The sequence below is a fragment of the Callithrix jacchus genome, chromosome 12 (genome assembly GCF_049354715.1).
Source record: "Callithrix jacchus isolate 240 chromosome 12, calJac240_pri, whole genome shotgun sequence".
NCBI classification, from domain to species: domain Eukaryota; kingdom Metazoa; phylum Chordata; class Mammalia; order Primates; family Cebidae; genus Callithrix; species Callithrix jacchus.
The window spans coordinates 90147749-90165714 of NC_133513.1; the positions used below are offsets into that span (position 1 = coordinate 90147749).

Below are 17966 nucleotides of genomic sequence, written 5' to 3' on the forward strand. Positions count from 1 at the left end.
GGCTCCCGCGGCGGCAGGCGCGCGGCTCGAGTGCCTGGCGGGCTCCGGCTTCCGTGTCCGCCCCGGCCCGGGCTTCGGCCTCAGCCCCGCGCCCGCTCTGCCGCGGCCCACCGCGCCCACGGGCAGCTAAGCCTCCAGCGACGCCCGCACAGCTCCGGGTGCCCGGACAGGGGGCCATGCCCTGCCGGAGGGAGGAGGAAGAGGAAGCCGGCGAGGAGGCGGAGGGGGAGGAAGAGGAGGAGGACAGCTTCCTCCTGCTGGAGCAGTCGGTGGCGCTGGGCGGCTCGGGCGAGGTGGACCGGCTGGTGGCCCAGATCGGCGAGACGCTGCAACTGGACCCGGCGCAGGACAGCCCGGCCTCGCCGTGCGCGCCCCCGGGGGCGCCGCTGCGAGCCCCGGGGCCCCTGGCTGCAGCGGTGCGGGCGGACAAGGCCCGGCCCCCGGCAGTGCCGCTGCTGCTGCCGCCGGTGTCGATGGAGACAGTGGGCCCGGCGCCCCTTGGGGCCCTGCGCAGCACCCTGGGGGACCGCGGCCGCGTGCGGGGCCGCGCTGCGCCCTACTGCGTGGCGGAGCTCGCGGCAGGCCCCAGCGCGCTGTCCCCACTGCCCCCTCAGGCCGACCTTGATGGGCCTCCGGGGGCTGGCAAGCAGGGCGTCCCACAGCCGCTGTCGGGTCCGTGCCGGCGAGGATGGCTCCGGGGCGCCGCCGCCTCCCGCCGCCTGCAGCAGCGACGCGGGTCCCAACCCGAAACCCGCACAGGCGACGACGACCCGCACCGGCTCCTACAGCAGCTAGTGCTCTCTGGAAACCTCATCAAGGAGGCCGTGCGGAGGCTTCATTCTCGACGGCTGCAGTTACGTGCAAAGCTTCCTCAACGCCCGCTCCTGGGACCGCTGTCGGCCCCGGTGCATGAACCCCCTTCGCCTCGCAGCCCTCGCGCGGCCTGCAGTGACCCAGGCGCGTCCGGGAGGGCGCAGCCCAGAACTGGCGACGGCGTTCTTGTCCCTGGCAGCTAACACGCCTGGGGTGGTCACAGCGCCAGCCTCATACTGGAGGGCAAGGGGTTCCCCTGAGGGCTGCAGTTCTGCTCAGGCTGATGGAGAACTCTGGCTTTTGGAAGCGAGAGAAAAAAAGCTAATGATGAGGGACCGAAAAATCGCGAATGTTTCACGGGACACTGGGGTCGAAGGCCAAAATATTTGGAATGCAGGACTTGGCCCTATTTAAGGCAGATTTTACAGAGTGCACCCCAAGCTTAAAAGTCAGTAGAACTCCTTATTTGGCGTGACCCGACCTGGCCGCGGAGCCTGCAGTTCTGTGCAGCCTCTCAGTGCCCTCCAGCCGGCGACCATGTGGCCACAGCCCACGCTTCTCGGGATCGCGGTGCGCTGGAACCACGGAGGATGAGATGCCAGTTACTTGCTTTCACCTTTTCAGAGCTGGCTCCTGGTCCACTTTGTGGGAGGAAAACATGAGTGGATAATTTCAGGGTGCACCCCAATCTGCCGGACTTGAATATTTTCGACACTTAAAAAAAAAAACATCTTGTGTCTTTGGAGGTGCTGCTTAATATCAAATAGCCGGTGCCATGAAGGGACCCTTTGGGGATTGAATAGGAGTAACCCCCGCCCTCTCTTTGCAATTGTCTGCCTTTCTCAGAGTGGGAGGGAAGGCTGTACCACACAGGTGCGGACAGGAGGTGGGGGCGGGGGGTGCTGAATGGTGGTGGAAGGGTAGAATGAGGCGCGGGGTAAACCCCACGCCCTCTCTAAAGTGTATTTTCACAGCCGGCCTGCCTCTCCGAGGGTTCAAGGTCACTGTTTCCTGGGCACGCACTGGGTTGCGGGGCAGAGTAGCCGGGTTCTGCCCGTGTTCGGAGAAGAGCGCAGTATTTTGCAAGTGCTGGAGTCTCCTGAGGACACGCGCGCCGCCGCCACCGCGGGTGTGGGAAAGCGCGGACGTGCTGGGCGCCTGTGCTTCCCTGGGCGACCACCGCCCCTGGCCGAGGCCCCGGCTTTCACGGAAACTCGCTAGACGGAGTCCTGGGTTCCTCCTCTCCCCCTCGGCTCTGCTGTCCTACTCATTCGGTGGCGCAGGGATCCTGGGGGCCTGGGTTGGGGGCTAGGGATTCGTCATGTGATGGGCACTCCAGGGACACACAGCCTAGCACAGCAGCTTATAATGGGCTCTCCGGGGCCATTTGCAGTAACAGCTGCAATTCCCTGGATAGACGGAGTTGATTTCCTCCCTCTGCCCCTCCCCCAGTCATGCCAGCTGGCCTTTGTAAGTGCAGGAAACCGAGTAGAAAATGTGACCCTCCAAATGGAGAAGCTGCAGGCTTTGCCGTTGCGAACCATGGTGAAGTGCTTGGAACATACCGTTCGCTCATTGAAGGCGCTGGGACTGTGCTGTTGTTCTAGTTTTATAGTCAATGGCTTGTTCATCATCCAGATGTGGCTACTGACATATCTACACTTCGCACCGGAGTGTCTGGAGTTGTGGCTGTCCTGATTATAGGATTTTAACTTAACTGAAATGCCTGCTTTGAATAAATGCGTTGGGTTTTTTGTTTGGTTTTATTTTATACTTGCCATTGGTGAAAAAGATGTACAGAACACATTTCTCTGATCTCCATAAACATGAAAACACTTGAAAGCCCTGTCAGCCTGGCTTGCGGATGGTAATTAGAGCGCCTTTGTGTCTGAGCAGCTCACTAGCTAGACAAGGTCTCCGCAGCTGGGTGTGTATTGGTGCTGGCATGAAATTAAATGAAAGTGAGGTCAGGTTTTGGACCAATCCCATTCGTTAAAACCTCGGAGCCTTTTGGATTACTAGTCAGTGATGGAGATGTGTTATAAAGCTGCCTCTATTAGCAAAGGACATCAGATCAGCCAGTCACTGCAGACTGGGAGGCTTTTTTTTTTTTTTTGTTCTTTCTACTGTGGCCATTAAGTGCACTTGTTCCACAGGGTGGCCCTTAAGGCTGGGGCAGCTCTTGATTAGGGAACTGCTCACAATGGGAGCCTGGTGGTAGGAAAGCTGGCTAGAAACTAATAAAAGACTCCTCTCTTTGCCCCTGGGGCATTTATGCCATTCTGTCCCTAAGCAGTGACATAACAGCCCATGTCTATCCTAGTTCTGACTTCAGTCTGTTCCCTCATGGAAGGAGCTAATTTCCTCCCTCTGAGGAAAGAGTACCCAGGGTTTAAGTGCACTTCTGAAGTGGGAAGGGAACCTTGGACAAGTTGCTCTACCTCTGTGGTCTTCAGTTTCCTCATCCATACAATAGGGATAATGAAATAAAAGGTGAGCCAGGCCTGGTAGCTGGCACCTGTAATCCTAGCAGCACTTTGGGAGGCCAAAGTGAGAGGATTGCTTGAGCCAAGAAGTTCAAGACCAGCCAGGGCAACAGAGTGAGACCTTGTCTCTACAAAAAAATAAATGAGGCAGGAGGATTGCTTGAGCCCGGGAATTTGAGGCTGTAGTGAGCCATGACTGAGCCACTGCACTACCACCTGGGTGACAGAGTAAGACCCTGCCTCAAAAAAATAAATTAATAAAAGGAGGCGAGTGGATCACCAGGTCAAGAGATCGAGACCATACTGGTCAACATGGTGAAACCCCGTCTCTACTAAAAATACAAAAAATTAGCTGGGCATGGTGGCGCATGCCTGTAGTCCCAGCTACTTGGGAGGCTGAGGCAGGAGAATCGCCTGAACCCAGGAGATGGAGGTTGCGGTGAGCCGAGATCGCGCCATTGCACTCCAGCCTGGGTAACAAGAGGGAAACTCCCTCTCAAAAAAAAAAGAGCATGCCATGATCCCAAACCTGCTTTCTGGAGTGTTCTATGACTTTGAGTCCTGATTTTCTAACTCCCTTTTTGTCTCAATGCCCCATTTTCTCAAATTCACACAGAGATCCTGATGGTCTCTGTGGAGTACCTTCAGAACCCACCAAGCCTGCCATTTCCCACAACATGCCCAGAAAGAGCTGTGGGGGGCTCAGTCCAGTGTTCTCTAGCATGGGAAGCATAACTATGGAGACCCTAATACAAACTGAAGAAGAGAAGACCCCAACAGTGCGGTGGGCACCACCTCTGGGCACTGAGCATGAGGGGAAAGTGGTCAGGTAGTGATGTCCCTGGCATGGGAGTATCCCTGGAGTCCCCAGTTCCCTTTCTTAGTGGAGGTAGGATTTATCCAAGGTGTAAGGGGTTCTGAGCAATCCAGGGCTTTCTCTCCATCCTGAAACTGGCTATGATTTGATGTGACTGCACCGACTGTGCATAGCTTCTTGTAATAAGAATGACTGGTTAAGGTCAGACTCAACCTTAGGGCCCATGTAGTACAATGCCCTTCTAAAAAAGTAAAACTGGAAAAAACTAAAGCCTCTCTATCTATAGCACTTTAGCACTTTTTTCTTTGAGATGAAGTCTCACTGTCTCGCTCAGGCTAGGGTACAGTGGTGTGATCTTCCCTCACCACAACCTCCACTTCCCAGGTTCAAGTAATTCTCCTGCCTCAGCCTCTGGAGTAGTTCGGATTACAGGCACATGCCACCACATCCACTAATTTTTGTATTTTTATTTTTATTTATTATTATTACTTTTTTAACACTGGGTTTTACCATGTTGGTCAGGCTGGTCTTGAACTCCCGACCTCAGGTGATCCGCCCGCCTTGGCCTCCAAAGTGCTTGGATTACAGGCATGAGCCACCATGCCCGGCCCAGTTTTTGTATTTTTAGTAGAGACAGGGTTTCACCACGTTGGCTAGGATGGTCTCAATCTCTTGACCTTGTGATCCACCCACGTCAGCCTCCCAAAGTGCTGGGATTACAGGTGTGAGCTCCTGTAATGAAGTGATTCTCCCATCTCCTGAGTAGTCAGAATGACAGGTGCGTGTCACCATGTCTGGCTAATTTTAAAATTTTTTATAGAGACAAGTTTTTGCCATGTTGCCCAGGCTGTACTCAAACTCCTGGGCTCAAGGAATCCACCTGCCTCGGCCTCCCAAAGTGCTGGGATTACAGGTGTGAGCCACCTTGCCCAGCCAGGATTGACATAAAGTTTTGTTTTTTTTTTTGAGATGGAGTTTCGCTGTTGTTATCCAGACTAGAGTGCAATGGCACAATCTCGGCTCACCGCAACCTCCGCCTCCTGGGTTCAAGCAATTCTCCTGCCTCAGCCTCCCGAGTAGCTGGGACTACAGGCGCGCACCACCATGCCCAGCTAATTTTGTGTTTTTAGTAGAGACAGGGTTTCACCTTGTTGACCAGGATGTTCTCAATCTCTTGACCTCGTGATCCACCCGCCTCGGCCTCCCAAAGGGCTGGGATTATAGGCGTGAGCTACCGCGCCTGGCCGACATAAAGTATTTTTAAAGGTCATATTGGGGCAGGCACCATGGCTCACACCTGTAATCCCAGCACTTTGGGAGACTGAGGCAGGTGGATCATCTGAGGTCAAGAGTTCAACACCAGCCTGGCCAACATGAGGAAACCTCATCTCTACTAAAAATACAAAAATTAGCTGGGCACGGTGGCAGGTGCCTGTAATCCCAGCTACTCAGAAGGCCGAGGCAGAGAACTGCTTGAACCCTGGAGGCAGAGGGTACAGTGAGCTGAGATCTTGCCATTGCACTCCAGCTTGGGTAACAAGAGCGAAACTCCGTCTCAAAAAAAAAGATAAAATAAAAGTCTTACTAGACCATTTTATAGGCGGAAAAATAGTCCAAGGAAATGAGCAGGGCAGAGTGACCTACCAAAGATGTTTATGAAGCCAGAGGTTTAGCAAAGTCTAGAACCTTGGTCTCCCAGCTCCCATCTCAGGGCTCTTTCCAATGGCTTCATATCATGAAACACAGTCCAATATTGTTCACTGCACAACTCTGCACATAGGCTACCAGGGGAATGACATCCCTGCAGTTGCCCAAATTGGTGGCCCTGCCATTGGAACCCCGGAAAATTGTGCTTCAGGTCCCTAGCCTGAGTTAGGGAACGCCATTTCCTTACAAAATGTTCAGTATCCTTTGAAGACCGCTGGCCACAGAAAATGGCCTGGGTGAGATAAGAGAACAAAGCTATAAATTTAATGAAAAAAAAGTGAACATATACATTGGGAAATAAGTGATTTAGAGAAAAGAATGCCACACCTCACAGATTTCATCCTAAATTAGGCATATATGCGACAATATTTGGATTCAATTTTTATCCTTTTTTGCTTCCTTTTTCCAGCTCAGAAACAGAAACATGGAGCAAAGATCAGACAGCACTTTCCTATCTAGCAAAGTCTGTGTTGAACCCTGTGATCCCTTCCTTCCAATCAGGAAAAAGTTACCTTGGCAACCAAATTACTAACTCACTCAATTAGCCCCCCTCTTGTACCAATGCTCAGTAATCACAAATCGTCAGCCCCCGGAGAGCTCAGCCTTCAGCAGTCTGGTATACCGCCTCATTTACAGATGGAAGTTCAGGGAGGTTTTCAGTCCGAGGTACACTCCATTTGAACACTGTGATAGCTGGTGCAGGCGAAGGGGCAAAAACTCTCCTGAGTTAGTGCTTACTCCTGGTTTTCCATCATAACTGAAGGGAGCACAGTTGACCTGCCCCTACCAGTGTTACCCAAAAGACAGAATAGATAAGAGTGGGGCCTCTGCAGGCAGCCCTCCACCACCAGCTGTGTGATTTGAGACAGGGTCAGTAAGCTCAATAAACTCATTTATACCGGGCGTGGTGTCTCACGCCTGTAATCCCAGCACTTTGGGAAGCCACAGTGGGTGGAACACGAGATCAAGAGTTCAAGACCGGCCTGGCCAATATGGTGAAACCCTGTCTCTACTAATAATACAAAAATTAGCTGGGCATGGTGACACATGCCCATAGTCCCAGCTACTCAGGAGTCTGAGGCAGGAGAATCACTTGTACCCAGGAGGTAGAGGTTGCAGTGAGCAGAGATCACCCCATGGTACTCCAGTCTGGGTGACAGAGCGAGACTCCATCTCAAAAAAAGAAAAAAAAGGGTGGTGGGGAGTGGAGCCAAGCTAAGCCTGGAAAGCAGCTGAGGGTTGGAGCTGGTGGAATAAAGGCAGTTGGCAATGAGGACAACCTGGGACCACAGCTCTTAACTCCCTCATTTCCTATCAGAAAACCTATCCTTTTCCAAAATTCAAATGCTCAAGTTCTACTTGCCTGTCGTGTCCACTCCTGTCTATAATCTGTACTAAGAAAACCATACAATAGGGTGGGCTCAGTGGCTCACACCTATAATCCCAGCACTTTGGGAGGCCAAGACAGGTGGATCACCTGAGGTCAGGAGTTCGAGACCAGCCTGGCCAACATGGTGAAACCCCATCTTTACTAAAAACACAGAAATTAGCCAGATATGATGGTGGGCGCCTGTAGTCCCAGCTACTTGGAAGACTGAGGCAGGAGAATCACTTGAACTCATGAGGTGGAGGTTGCAGTGAGGCAAGGTTGTGCCATTGCACGCCAGCCTGGGTGACAGTGAGACTCCATCTCCAAAAAAAAAAAGAAAGTAAGAAAGAAAGACGAAAGAGAAAGAAAGAATGAAGAAAAAGAAAGAAAGAAAGAAAGAAGAAAGAAAGAAAGAAAGAAAGAAAGAAAGAAAGAAAGAAAGAGAAAGAAAGAAAGAAAGAGAAAGAAAGAAAATCATGCAATTTCCTCGCAGGAAGTGGCCTTTGAGTTCATTTTGTTTGCACTCTCACATTTAATGTCATTAACACATTAGAGTTATCTCAGGGACTCATATGTGAATGTCTTCTCTTCCCCAATAGAGTATATATTTTGTGATGGCAGAGGAGTGACAAGATGAAGAGGATGTTTCAGGCAGATTGTCAGGTCACACAGCATGGGGAGTGGTCTGGAGCTGAGAGGAAACACTGATGGTCAGCCAGATCGGCTGAATGGCTGTTACAGCTCCCAGGCACCCAGGCGATAAGGGCCTGGGCGGGGAGAGGAAAATACGAGGAACATTTCCAAATGAAAACCGGTAGGCCTGTTACAGTACCAGGTAGCTGTAAAATCATGGCTCTGGAGCCAGACTACCTGGCTCCTTCCTTGAAAGCTCCTTCCTGTAACCTTGGGCAGGTGACTTCCCCTCTCTAACCTTACCTTCATTTGCAAAGTTCCATTATAATAAAAGTCCCCGCACCTCATAGGTTTGTTGTGAGGATTAATTGAGCTAATGCTAGTAAAAATGCTTAGGCCACTGCCTGAAACATAGCTGAATTTAGCAACAGCGCCAGGGTACTGGTATTTAGCAAATATTTGCAGAGCGAACACATGGGGCAATTTCAACAGACTGGCGGACGCTAAGGGAATGGGGTGCTTGGGACGTTGTGGTGCCTACAAGTCTGAAGATGGGAAAAGAGGGACAACAGCTAAAAAGGGAAAATGGATCAAGGGAAGAATTCACTCAGCCAGGAGACACCTGTGCTTGTCTGGATGCAGATGGAGGATACAAAAGGGTGAAATCTCCGGGGTGCAGTAGCTCGTGCCTGTAATCCCAGTACTTTGGGAGGCCGAGGTGGGTGGATCACCTGAGGTCAGGAGTTCAAGAACAGCCTGGCTAACATGGTGAAACTCTACTAAAAATATAAAATTTAGCTGGGCATGGTGGCATACGACTGTAGTCCCAGCTACTCAGGAGGCTGAGGCAGTAGTCACTTGAAACCAGGAGCCAAGATTGTACCACTGCACTCCAGCCTGGGTGACAGAGTAAAACTCTGTCTCAAGAAAAAAAAAAGGGTGAAATCAAAGGAAAGATCCTATAAAGGACTAAGTTCCTGGCGGAGTGGGGCAGTATGGGGTCCTCAGCCAGGGCAGGTTTGAAGGGCAGGGCTTAGGGGGACTATGGGTGGGGATGCCCCATATGACAGCTCCCTAGTCACTAACCGTCCTGCCATAGTGTGGCTGGAACCTGACAGATTGGCTGCTGAAACCACCTTGTATAATCCTTTGTGCCTGGGATGGCTGGATATGTTTCTGTTATTTTTCTGTGAATGAATTATCTCTAGCTGATGCTATAATGGAATGAAAACTAAAACTGATACCAAGGAGTTTAAGTGCTCCCCCTTATCAACTGCTGACTGATAGCAGGTAAAATCACAACCCCCAGGCCGGGCGTAGTGGCTCACACCTGTAATCCAAACACTTTGGAGGCCAAGGTGGGCAGATCACCTGAGGTCCGGAGTTCAAGACCAGTCTGACCAACATGGTGAAACCCCGTCTAAAAAAAAACAAAATCGGCCAGGCGTGGTGGCCCAAGCCTGTAATCCCAGCACTTTGGGAGGCCGAGGCAGGTGGATCACAAGGTGAAGAGATCAAGACCATCCTGGTCAACATGCTGAAACCCCGTCTCTACTAAAAATACAAAAAATTAGCTGGGCATGGTGGTGCGTGCCTGTAATCCCAGCTACTCAGGAGGCTGAGGCAGGAGAATTGCCTGAACCCAGGAGGTGGAGGTTGAGATGAGCTGAGATCCTGCCATTGTACTCCAGCCTGGGTAAGAAGAGCAAAACTGTCTAAAAAAAAAACAAAAACAAAAACAAAAAATCACAACCCCCAATTGATAGGCTGCCCAGGCAGTTTGTTTGACTTATTGATTTGGGTGGGTTAAAAAAAGCAAGAGCTGGTTATCATCCTGTTACCTTTGCCCTGCCTTTGGCCCATTTCTCTAACTGTCTAAATTAGATTTCATAGCCTAAGATTGGTGAAAAATGGTTTCCTAGGTTTTCCTGAAAATCTTTCCTAGACACTGAAGTCACAAACCCCTTTCTGCTGATGCACCATACTTTTCATTAGCTGGGCTAAGTAGGGGAGGAATTCAGCGCAGATGTTCAAGACACGCTACGTAAGGGTGCTGACAAAGGGAACTTGAGAATTAACTTCAGGGTTCAAGACAGTGAATGTCATTCAACAAGATCTGACTCCATATGCCCTGGATCTCTGTGGCCTGGCCACAGAGGATATACTTAGAGATAAAACACAGCTGTGTTTGTGTTATATGCACATGTGGACCCACGTATATTCCACACTTCTACTGTTCCCCCTACAGCCACCCTCGGCTTCTCTTGGTTCTACTTTTATTCTGTCTGTTCCCTTTTGTGTAGTCTTCTTCCTCCCATAGAGATTTGATGAGTTGGGTCTTTGTAAAGTGTGTAGAACACACACCCGGCACACATAGGCTGGGTGTGGTGGCTCACGCCTATAATCCCAGCACTTGGGGGGCCAAGGTGGGTGGATCACTTGAGGTCAGGAGTTTGAGACCAGCCTGGACAACATAATGAAACTCCTTCTGTACCAAAAAAAAAAATTAGCCAGGTATGGTGGTGCCCACCTGTAGCTACAGCTACTTGGGAGGCTGAGGTAGGAGAATCATTTGAACCAGGGAGGCAGAGGTTGCAGTGAGCCAAGATCACGCCACTGTACTCCAGCCTGGGTGAGAGTGAGACTGTCTTAAAAAAAAAAAGAAAGAAAGAAAAGAAAAAGTGCTTAGAACACAGCCTGGCAAGTGACAGGCACTATTGCACATTACCTGGTATTATTACTGCCCATCTCCCAAGCCCCACTCCCCACCCCTGCCCCGCCCACCCCCTTAGCCTTGACTGCAGCCCGGAACCCTCTCCAACTCCTAGTCATTTATGAGGCACCAGGCTTCTGTCCTTCTAACTTTCCACGTGAAACTTCTAATTCTCCACACACACACTCTCTCTCTCTCTCTCTCACACACACACACACACACACCGTTTCTCATTATTTCCCTATTGCTCTGGTCCTTCTAAGCTAGACATTCGCAGAATGTTAACAGGGAAACATGGGCATTGGCCCCTTCAGAAGACAAAGTTGTCTCAACTCTGTGCCCATCCACTACAAGGGGCTAGGGATATCCTAGCCAAAATCATTCCTGAGCTGAGTACTAGGAAATGACTATCCCAAGCTGCAACACCTTGGAAATGGCCACTACCTCCTAAACACAGAGACACTTCCCCAGGCCAAGGTCCAGGCCCTTCACAGGCTTTGCAAATGGCTGGATCAGTAACAGGAGTTGGGGTGTGTAGGTTCAGACAGGAGGCAAAAGGACCAACTTAAGTGCCCTGAGTTCTGATTCTGCTCTACCACCAATAATCCCTACCTTTCACCATTGTAAAAAGCAAAGTAGGGCCAAGTATGGTGGCTCACGCCTGTAATCCCAGCACTTTGGGAGGCCAAGGTGGGTGGATCACTTGGAGGTCAGGAGTTTTAGACCAGCCTGGCCAACATAGTGAAACCCCATCTCTACTAAAAATACAAAAGTGAGCCAGACATGGTGGTAGGCATCTGTAATCCAAGCTACTTGGGAAGCTGAAGAATTGCTTGAACCCAGGAGGTAGAGGCTGCAGTGAACCAAGATTGTGCCACTGCTCTCCAGCTTGGGGACAGAGTGGGATGGCGTCTCAAAAAAAAAAAAAAAAGCCTTGTAAAAGGTGCCAACCAGGGTGCCTGCCCATAACAGGGATCAGCTCCCTCTCTACCTAGGAAAGTAGAGAACCACTCAGATCCCATAGGTCTTTTCCCAAATTGCCTGCAGTTCTTATCTTTTAGAAAAATAATGCCTACCTCATGGCACATAAAGCCATGTGGTAATACCAAGAATGAGCAGCTGTCATTTTTTCATGACTGAAGTCTCCCCTTCCCATTTAACCCTTCCAACACCCCTATTAAGTACTACTGTTTTACAAATTACAAAGGCATGACACAGCTAGTGAGCAGAAAGGGCTGAGTCAACTGAGCACCAGTCTTCCTCTGCAGCCCTAGCCTTGGGAGTGTGCAGAGCAGGAGAGGTTTTCCCTGGGGGCTGGTTAGTAGAACTGGGCAGGGAAGGGACAAGGCAGGAGCCAGGCATGGCGGCTCATGCCTTTCATCTCAGCACTTTGGGAGGCTGAGGCAGGCAGATCACTTGAGCTCACGTTCAAGACCTGCCTAGGCAACACAGTGAGACCCCATCTCTACCAAAAATCTAAAAAATTAGCCTGGCATGGTGGCATGAGCCTGTAGTCCAGCTACTCAGGAGGTTGAGGTGGGAGGACTGCTTGAGCCCAGGAGGCCGAGGCTGCAGTGAGCCAAGATTGCACCACTGCACTCCAACTTGGGTGACAGAGTAATAAGACTGTCTCAAAAAAATACAAAAGAGAAAAACGGGCAAGGCAGGAACTAGGAAGGGGTTCAGCAAGGGCTCTATGCCTGGGGAAGACAGGGCAGAGAGAGGAGGACGACAGCTACTTCAGTGAAATCTAACCCGACTGCTCAACCAAGCCATTTTACAACTATCAAACACACTGCTGTCAAATCTCTCCTTAGGCCATAGCTCAAGACTAGGTCAGCCTCAAAGGGGAAAGCAGGCTGGCTTTGCCTGTGCCCTCGCCAATTTGCACAAAAAAGTCCAGATGAAAACCCACCTCCCTCCTCCACAGCACCTCTTTGCTCTCCAGTCCAGAAAGCATTTCTAGAATACCTTTTCTTTCCACAAAGGGAGTGGAGGCCCATCTAGCAGCTTCTAAAAATCTGGACTTAATTTTCTGACCTTGTGGAACGAAAACTCAGAAGCACTCAAGTACTGCGGCTCCACTAGGATTCTGTGCCTAGCGGCACTGGCCCAAACCATTTATTTGTCCAGGTCCCCCTGTTTACCCCAAGTGCCCTCTTCATGATTAAGGGTATCCCTATATGCTTTTTTTTTGAGACAGTTTCACTTTTGTTGCCCAGGCCGGAGTGCAGTGGCACCATCTTGGCTCACTCTGCCTCCCGGGTTCAAGCAATTCTCCTGCCTCAGCCTCCCAAGTAGCTGGGATTACAGGTGTGTGCCATCACACCTGGCTCATTTTTTGTATTTTTAGTAGAGACAGGGTGGTTTCCCCATGTCCGTCAGGCTGGTCTGAAATCCTGACCTCAGGGGATACACCCACCTTGGCCTCCCAAAATGCTGAGATTACAGGCATGAGCCACTACGCCCAGACCCCTATATGCTTTTCTTCCCCTCTCCCACCTTCCACCAAAATGCCAACCAAACCATGCTCCAAATCAAAAGCCAAATTTATTCAGCAGACATTTTAATTATGAAATCCTAGAAATCAGGACCGCCACAACTTCAGACACTCCGTTGCGAAGTGTACATCAATAGCTACATCTGGAGGATGAAGAAGCCATTGAATCTTTAGAAAATTGGTTTAGCTACCTTAAAGTTTGAGGGTGGCACCTTACAAGAGCGCCGTCAAGTTTCACAAGGGTAAAGCCAGCGGCTTCTCCTCTACAAGAGTCACATTTGAAAACCAGTTTCAGTCACAAAAAGAGCTGGCACGGCAGGAGGAAACCAACTGAGTGGGTGAGGTCCCACCGCCGAGGCCGACGGCTCCATGGAGGGCCAGGAGAGAGCAGAAAAACGTCCAGGGTTTTTCATGCATTCCTATAGACACCAGGAAGGGTAGAATAAGAAAGCTCAGCTGGGAGGACAGGAGAGAGACTCAAGAGATTGTTTATGACTGTGTCTGAGAAAGCTCCTGGCATGGCCATGAGTGGCCTTCCAAGAGTTCTGTAAAGAAGAAAGCAGAGAAAACAGGAAAGAACTCTCCCTCCATGTCCCTCTCTGCCTATTTGTGTCCTCGGGAGACTCCCAGCGGTAGTAAAGCACCAACGGGGCTCTTCTTGGAGCAAGAGAAAGACTCCGGGTGAGGAAGCTCTCCCAGGAACCCCACAGCAAACTGCGACCTTGAACCACAGATGGCAAGGTCAAGTCATTTACTAGTCTACATTCAAATCCAACTCTCCCACCTGCAAAATTCTTCACCTCCCTCCAGTCCCTTAACTAGAGTTCACATCTCTCACCTTCACCAGCCACCGAATCGGTGGGAGAAAAGGGCAATGCCAACCCACCCACCACCAAACTTTTACATTCTTCTCCCCCCTAGAATTTCTTCGCACAGAAATTGTAGCACCACTTTCACTAAGTTCCTCCACCGGAAAATAACAAGAAACTGTATGCGTGACGTAAAATTTTCAAGTACTGTTATAAAGTCATCGCGATTCCAGCCCCTGAGCCCTCCTTAAATAATCCAAGCTCACGACGCCCCCAAGGGCTAAGTGAGGTACGAGTCGATATAAGCAGCTGCCACAGTTCTCCTAGTTTATCCCAGGTCCTTGGCTAGGATAGCCAGGTAAATTCTCATGCCCCACGGACGCGCCCCGGCACATGCATTTTTCCACGTTTAAGTTTTATCCAATGGCCTCGCCGGAGCTGGTAACTTCTTGGCTTAAGATCTCTTCCCCACACGTCTCCCCCAGCCAAAGCGATCGCTCCCAGGTTGGCGACGTCGGCTTCAGCTCAGGGTTGCTAGGAACTGGACGTTGCTGGGTCTACGCAGCAACCCTTCTTCCTCCTCCAGAGTGCCTGGGTCAGAGGAAGGCGTCTGATGGCTGCAGGGCAATAGGGTCCGATCCGCTGCGGCCTGTCCCGGGCCCAGCGGCGCTCGCGGGACTCGTGGCTGCAACCGCAGCGACGGCTCGTTGGAGCCTCCGCACCGCTTCCTTGATGAGGTTTCCCGAGAGCACGAGCTGCTGCAGGAGCCGGTGCGGGTCGTCGTCGCCGGCGCGTGCCCCGGCTTGGGTCCATCGTCGCTGCTGCAGGCGCCGGGAGGTGACCGCGTCCCTGAGCCATCCTCGCCGGCACGGCCCCGGCAGCGTGCTAGGGCCTGCGGCGAGCTCGGCCACGCAGTACGGCGCAGCGCGGCCCCGCACGCGGCCGCGGTCCCCCAGGGCACAGCGCAGGGCCCCATGGGGCGCCGGGCCCACTGTCTCCGCCGACGCGGACGGCAGCAGCAGCGGAACCGCCAGGGGTCGCGCCTTGTCCGCCGGCACCGCGGCAGCCAGGGGCCCCGGGGCCCGCAACGGCGCCCTGGGGGGCGCGCACGGCGAGGCCGGGCTGTCCTGCGCCGCGTCCAGCTGTAGCGTCTCGCCAATCTGGGCCACCAGCCGGTCCACCTCGCCCGAGCTGCCCAGCGTCACCGACTGCTCCAGCAGGAGGAAACTGTCCTCCTCCTCTTCCTCCCCTTCCGCCTCCTCGATGGCTTCCTCTTCCTCCTCCCTCCGGCAGGGCATGGCCCCCTGTTCGGACACCTGGAGCTGTGGGGGAGTCGCTGAGGGCTGGGCTGCCTGCAAGAGCCTGGCTGAGGACGAAGCCGAAGCCGCGGCCGGGGCCGGGAAGGACGCAGAAGCCGGAGCCGGGCAGGCACTCGAGCCGCGCGCTTGCAGCCGCGGGAGCCGGAATCCTGCCGGCTCCGGTTGATTTGTAAACAATGGGTGACGTCGCACTGGGCCCTACCACCGCGCCGGGGCGGGGGTGACGCGCGAGCAGGCGAGGGGACGCGGGGCGGCGCGGGCGGCGGCAGGAGCCCTTCCGCGTCTCTGTTTGTTGTTTTCTCAGGAGGAGGTCCGGGGCGTGGGGACCGCTTTCCTATCTCCTGGGCCCGACGAGCTGCGCAAGAACTTGGCACCTCGGAGGCGGCTGGGGTTGGTTTCTCCCACGCACGGACACACCCACTCCCACTCCGGGCCCGCCTCCTGGGCCGCGGCCTTCCTCCCCACGTGTCGGCCGCGCCTAGGCCCGCCCGACTCCAGCCCTGCGCACCCGCAATTCCTAGCCACCGGCGTGGAGGAGGGGCGGGCCGCCGCGGATCCGGCTTCGAGGAGGCAGGGTGGGAAAAGGCGGAGGGAATTGGGGGTGAAGCGACAGCACCTTACTTACTTATTATTTAGACGGGGTCTCTGTCGCCCAGGCTGAAATGCAGCGGCGAGAACACGGCTTACTGCAGCTTCGAACTCTGGCTTAAACGATCTTCCCACTTCATTCTCCTGAGCAGCTGGGACAGGGGCGCAACCACCACGCCTGGCTAATTTAAAGAAATTGTTTTTGTAGAGACCGGGGGCGGGGGTGGGGGGGTCTGTGTTGCCCAGGCTGGTCTCGAATTCCTGGGTTCAAGGAGTCCTCGCTCCTCACCTCCGAAAGTGTTGAGATTACTGGCGTTAGCCGCCGCGCCGGGCCTGAGGAAACTCTTTAAAGCAGAGCATAATCGCTCTGCGGTGAGGTCCCAGAGGCTTTCCCTCCCGCAGTCTTCAAGTCACCGGGCATATAATGAGACTAGGACTCACCATCGCCCGGCTAGAGAGAAGAGTTGGCCGGGCGCAGTGGCTCACGCCTGTAATCCCAACACTTTGGGAGGCCGAGGCGGGTGGACCACAAGGTTAGGAGATCGAGACCATCCTGGCCAACGTGGTGAAAACCCATCCCTACTAAAATATTAAAAACTAGCGGGCGTGGTGGCGCACGCCTGTAGTCCCACCTACTCGGGAGGCTGAGGCAGGGGAATTGCTTGAACCCAGGAGGCGGAGGTTGCAGTGAGCTGAGATTGTGCCACTGCACTCCAGCCTGGCGACAGAGTAAGACTCCATCTCAGAAAAAAAAAAAAAAAAAAAGAGAAGAGTTGACTTTGTCATTTTTGTTTTGTTTTTTAAGGTTCAAATAGAAATATGGGGATTGGCCGGGAGCGGTGGCTAATGCCTGTAATCCCAACACTTTGGGAGGCCGAGGTGGGCGGATCATCTGAGGTCAGGAGTTAAAGACCAGCCTGGCCAAGATGGTGAAACCGGGTTTCTTTTTTTTTCCTTTTTTTTTTTGAGACGGAGTTTCGCTCTCGTTACCGAGGCTGGAGTGCAATGGCACGATCTCGGCTCACCACAACCTCCGCTTCCTGGGTTCAAGCAATTCTCCTGCCTCAGCCTCCCGAGTAGCTGGGACTACAGGCATGTGCCACCATGCCCAGCTAATTTTTGTATTTTTAGTAGAGACCAGGTTTCACCATGTTGACCAGGATGGTCTTGATCTCTTCACCTCGTGATCCACCCGCCTTGGCCTCCCAAAGTGCTGGGATTATAGGCGTGAGCCACCGAGCCCAGCGAAACCTGGTTTCTACTAAAAATACAAAATCAGCTGGGTGTGGTGGTGGACACCTGTAATTCCAGCTACTCGGGGGATTGAGGCAGGAGAATGACTTGAACCCGGGAGGCGGAGGTTGCAGTGAGCCAAGATCACACCCCTGCACTCCAGCCTGGGCAACAGAGCGAGACTCCATCTCAAAAAAAAAAAGAAAAAGAAAAAGAAAGAAAGAAAGAAAAGAAATATAGGGGATGGAAAAAATCTCTCACAGCACTCAAACATCTCAAACATGGTTCACATTTAAATTTTTTTCCCTTCTAGCCTTTGTTCTATGAAAGTGTATTATACAAACACATGCATACAATGTTATACACTTTTCCACTTTGCCTTACATCATAAACGTTTTTCGTGTTATTGCATGTGCTTTGGAAACATTTTAATGATTACGTAAGTTTCCATCAAATGCCTGTGCTTTTAATATTTGCCTAATTTCACCATCGTTAAGTAAGTGCGTGACTAACATTTTTGTGTGTAACACTTTAAGATATTGATGATTCTTTCTTTAGAGCATATTCCCAGGAGCGGAATTTTAAGTCACAGGAGTTGGATATTTTCAGGTTTACTGATAAATATTCAGGAAATCTCTTTCCAAGAGTTAAGTAAATGTACATCACTCATGTGTGAGCATACATCATTACACCTTCCCTAGTATTTGAGTATTATCATTGAATTTTTTGTGTGGATTTTATAGGGAAATTTTCTCCTTTCAGTTTGCCTATCTTTGATTTCAGTTAGAGCAATTTTACAAATGTTTGGTAATGAACTGTACTTCCTTTTTTATGAATTGTCTATTTCCTAGTAAGTTTTTTCCAGGGAGTTTTTCTTACGTATTTGCATGACTCCTTTACATACCAAAGGTTAACCCTTTTCTTTCATATTTTGCTGCAAATACGTCTCCAGGCTCTTGGTTCCATACAGGCATTTTCT

General features: G+C 51.8%; 2 protein-coding genes across 2 annotated transcripts; one reads left to right on the forward strand and one right to left on the reverse strand.

Moving 5' to 3' along the window:
• On the forward strand, positions 1 to 2568 carry FRAT1 (FRAT regulator of Wnt signaling pathway 1). The gene has a single exon (XM_035268654.3). The coding sequence runs from the start codon at positions 177 to 179 to the stop codon at positions 1014 to 1016; it is 840 nt and encodes a 279-aa protein (XP_035124545.1). The 5' UTR covers positions 1 to 176; the 3' UTR covers positions 1017 to 2568.
• Positions 2569 to 13069: 10501 nt separating this feature from the next.
• FRAT2 (FRAT regulator of Wnt signaling pathway 2) lies at positions 13070 to 15309 on the reverse strand. Its single transcript, XM_009010090.6, has one exon. It carries the CDS (start codon positions 15143 to 15145, stop codon positions 14444 to 14446), a length of 702 nt encoding a protein of 233 aa, XP_009008338.1. The 5' UTR covers positions 15146 to 15309; the 3' UTR covers positions 13070 to 14443.
• Positions 15310 to 17966: the final 2657 nt, after the last annotated feature.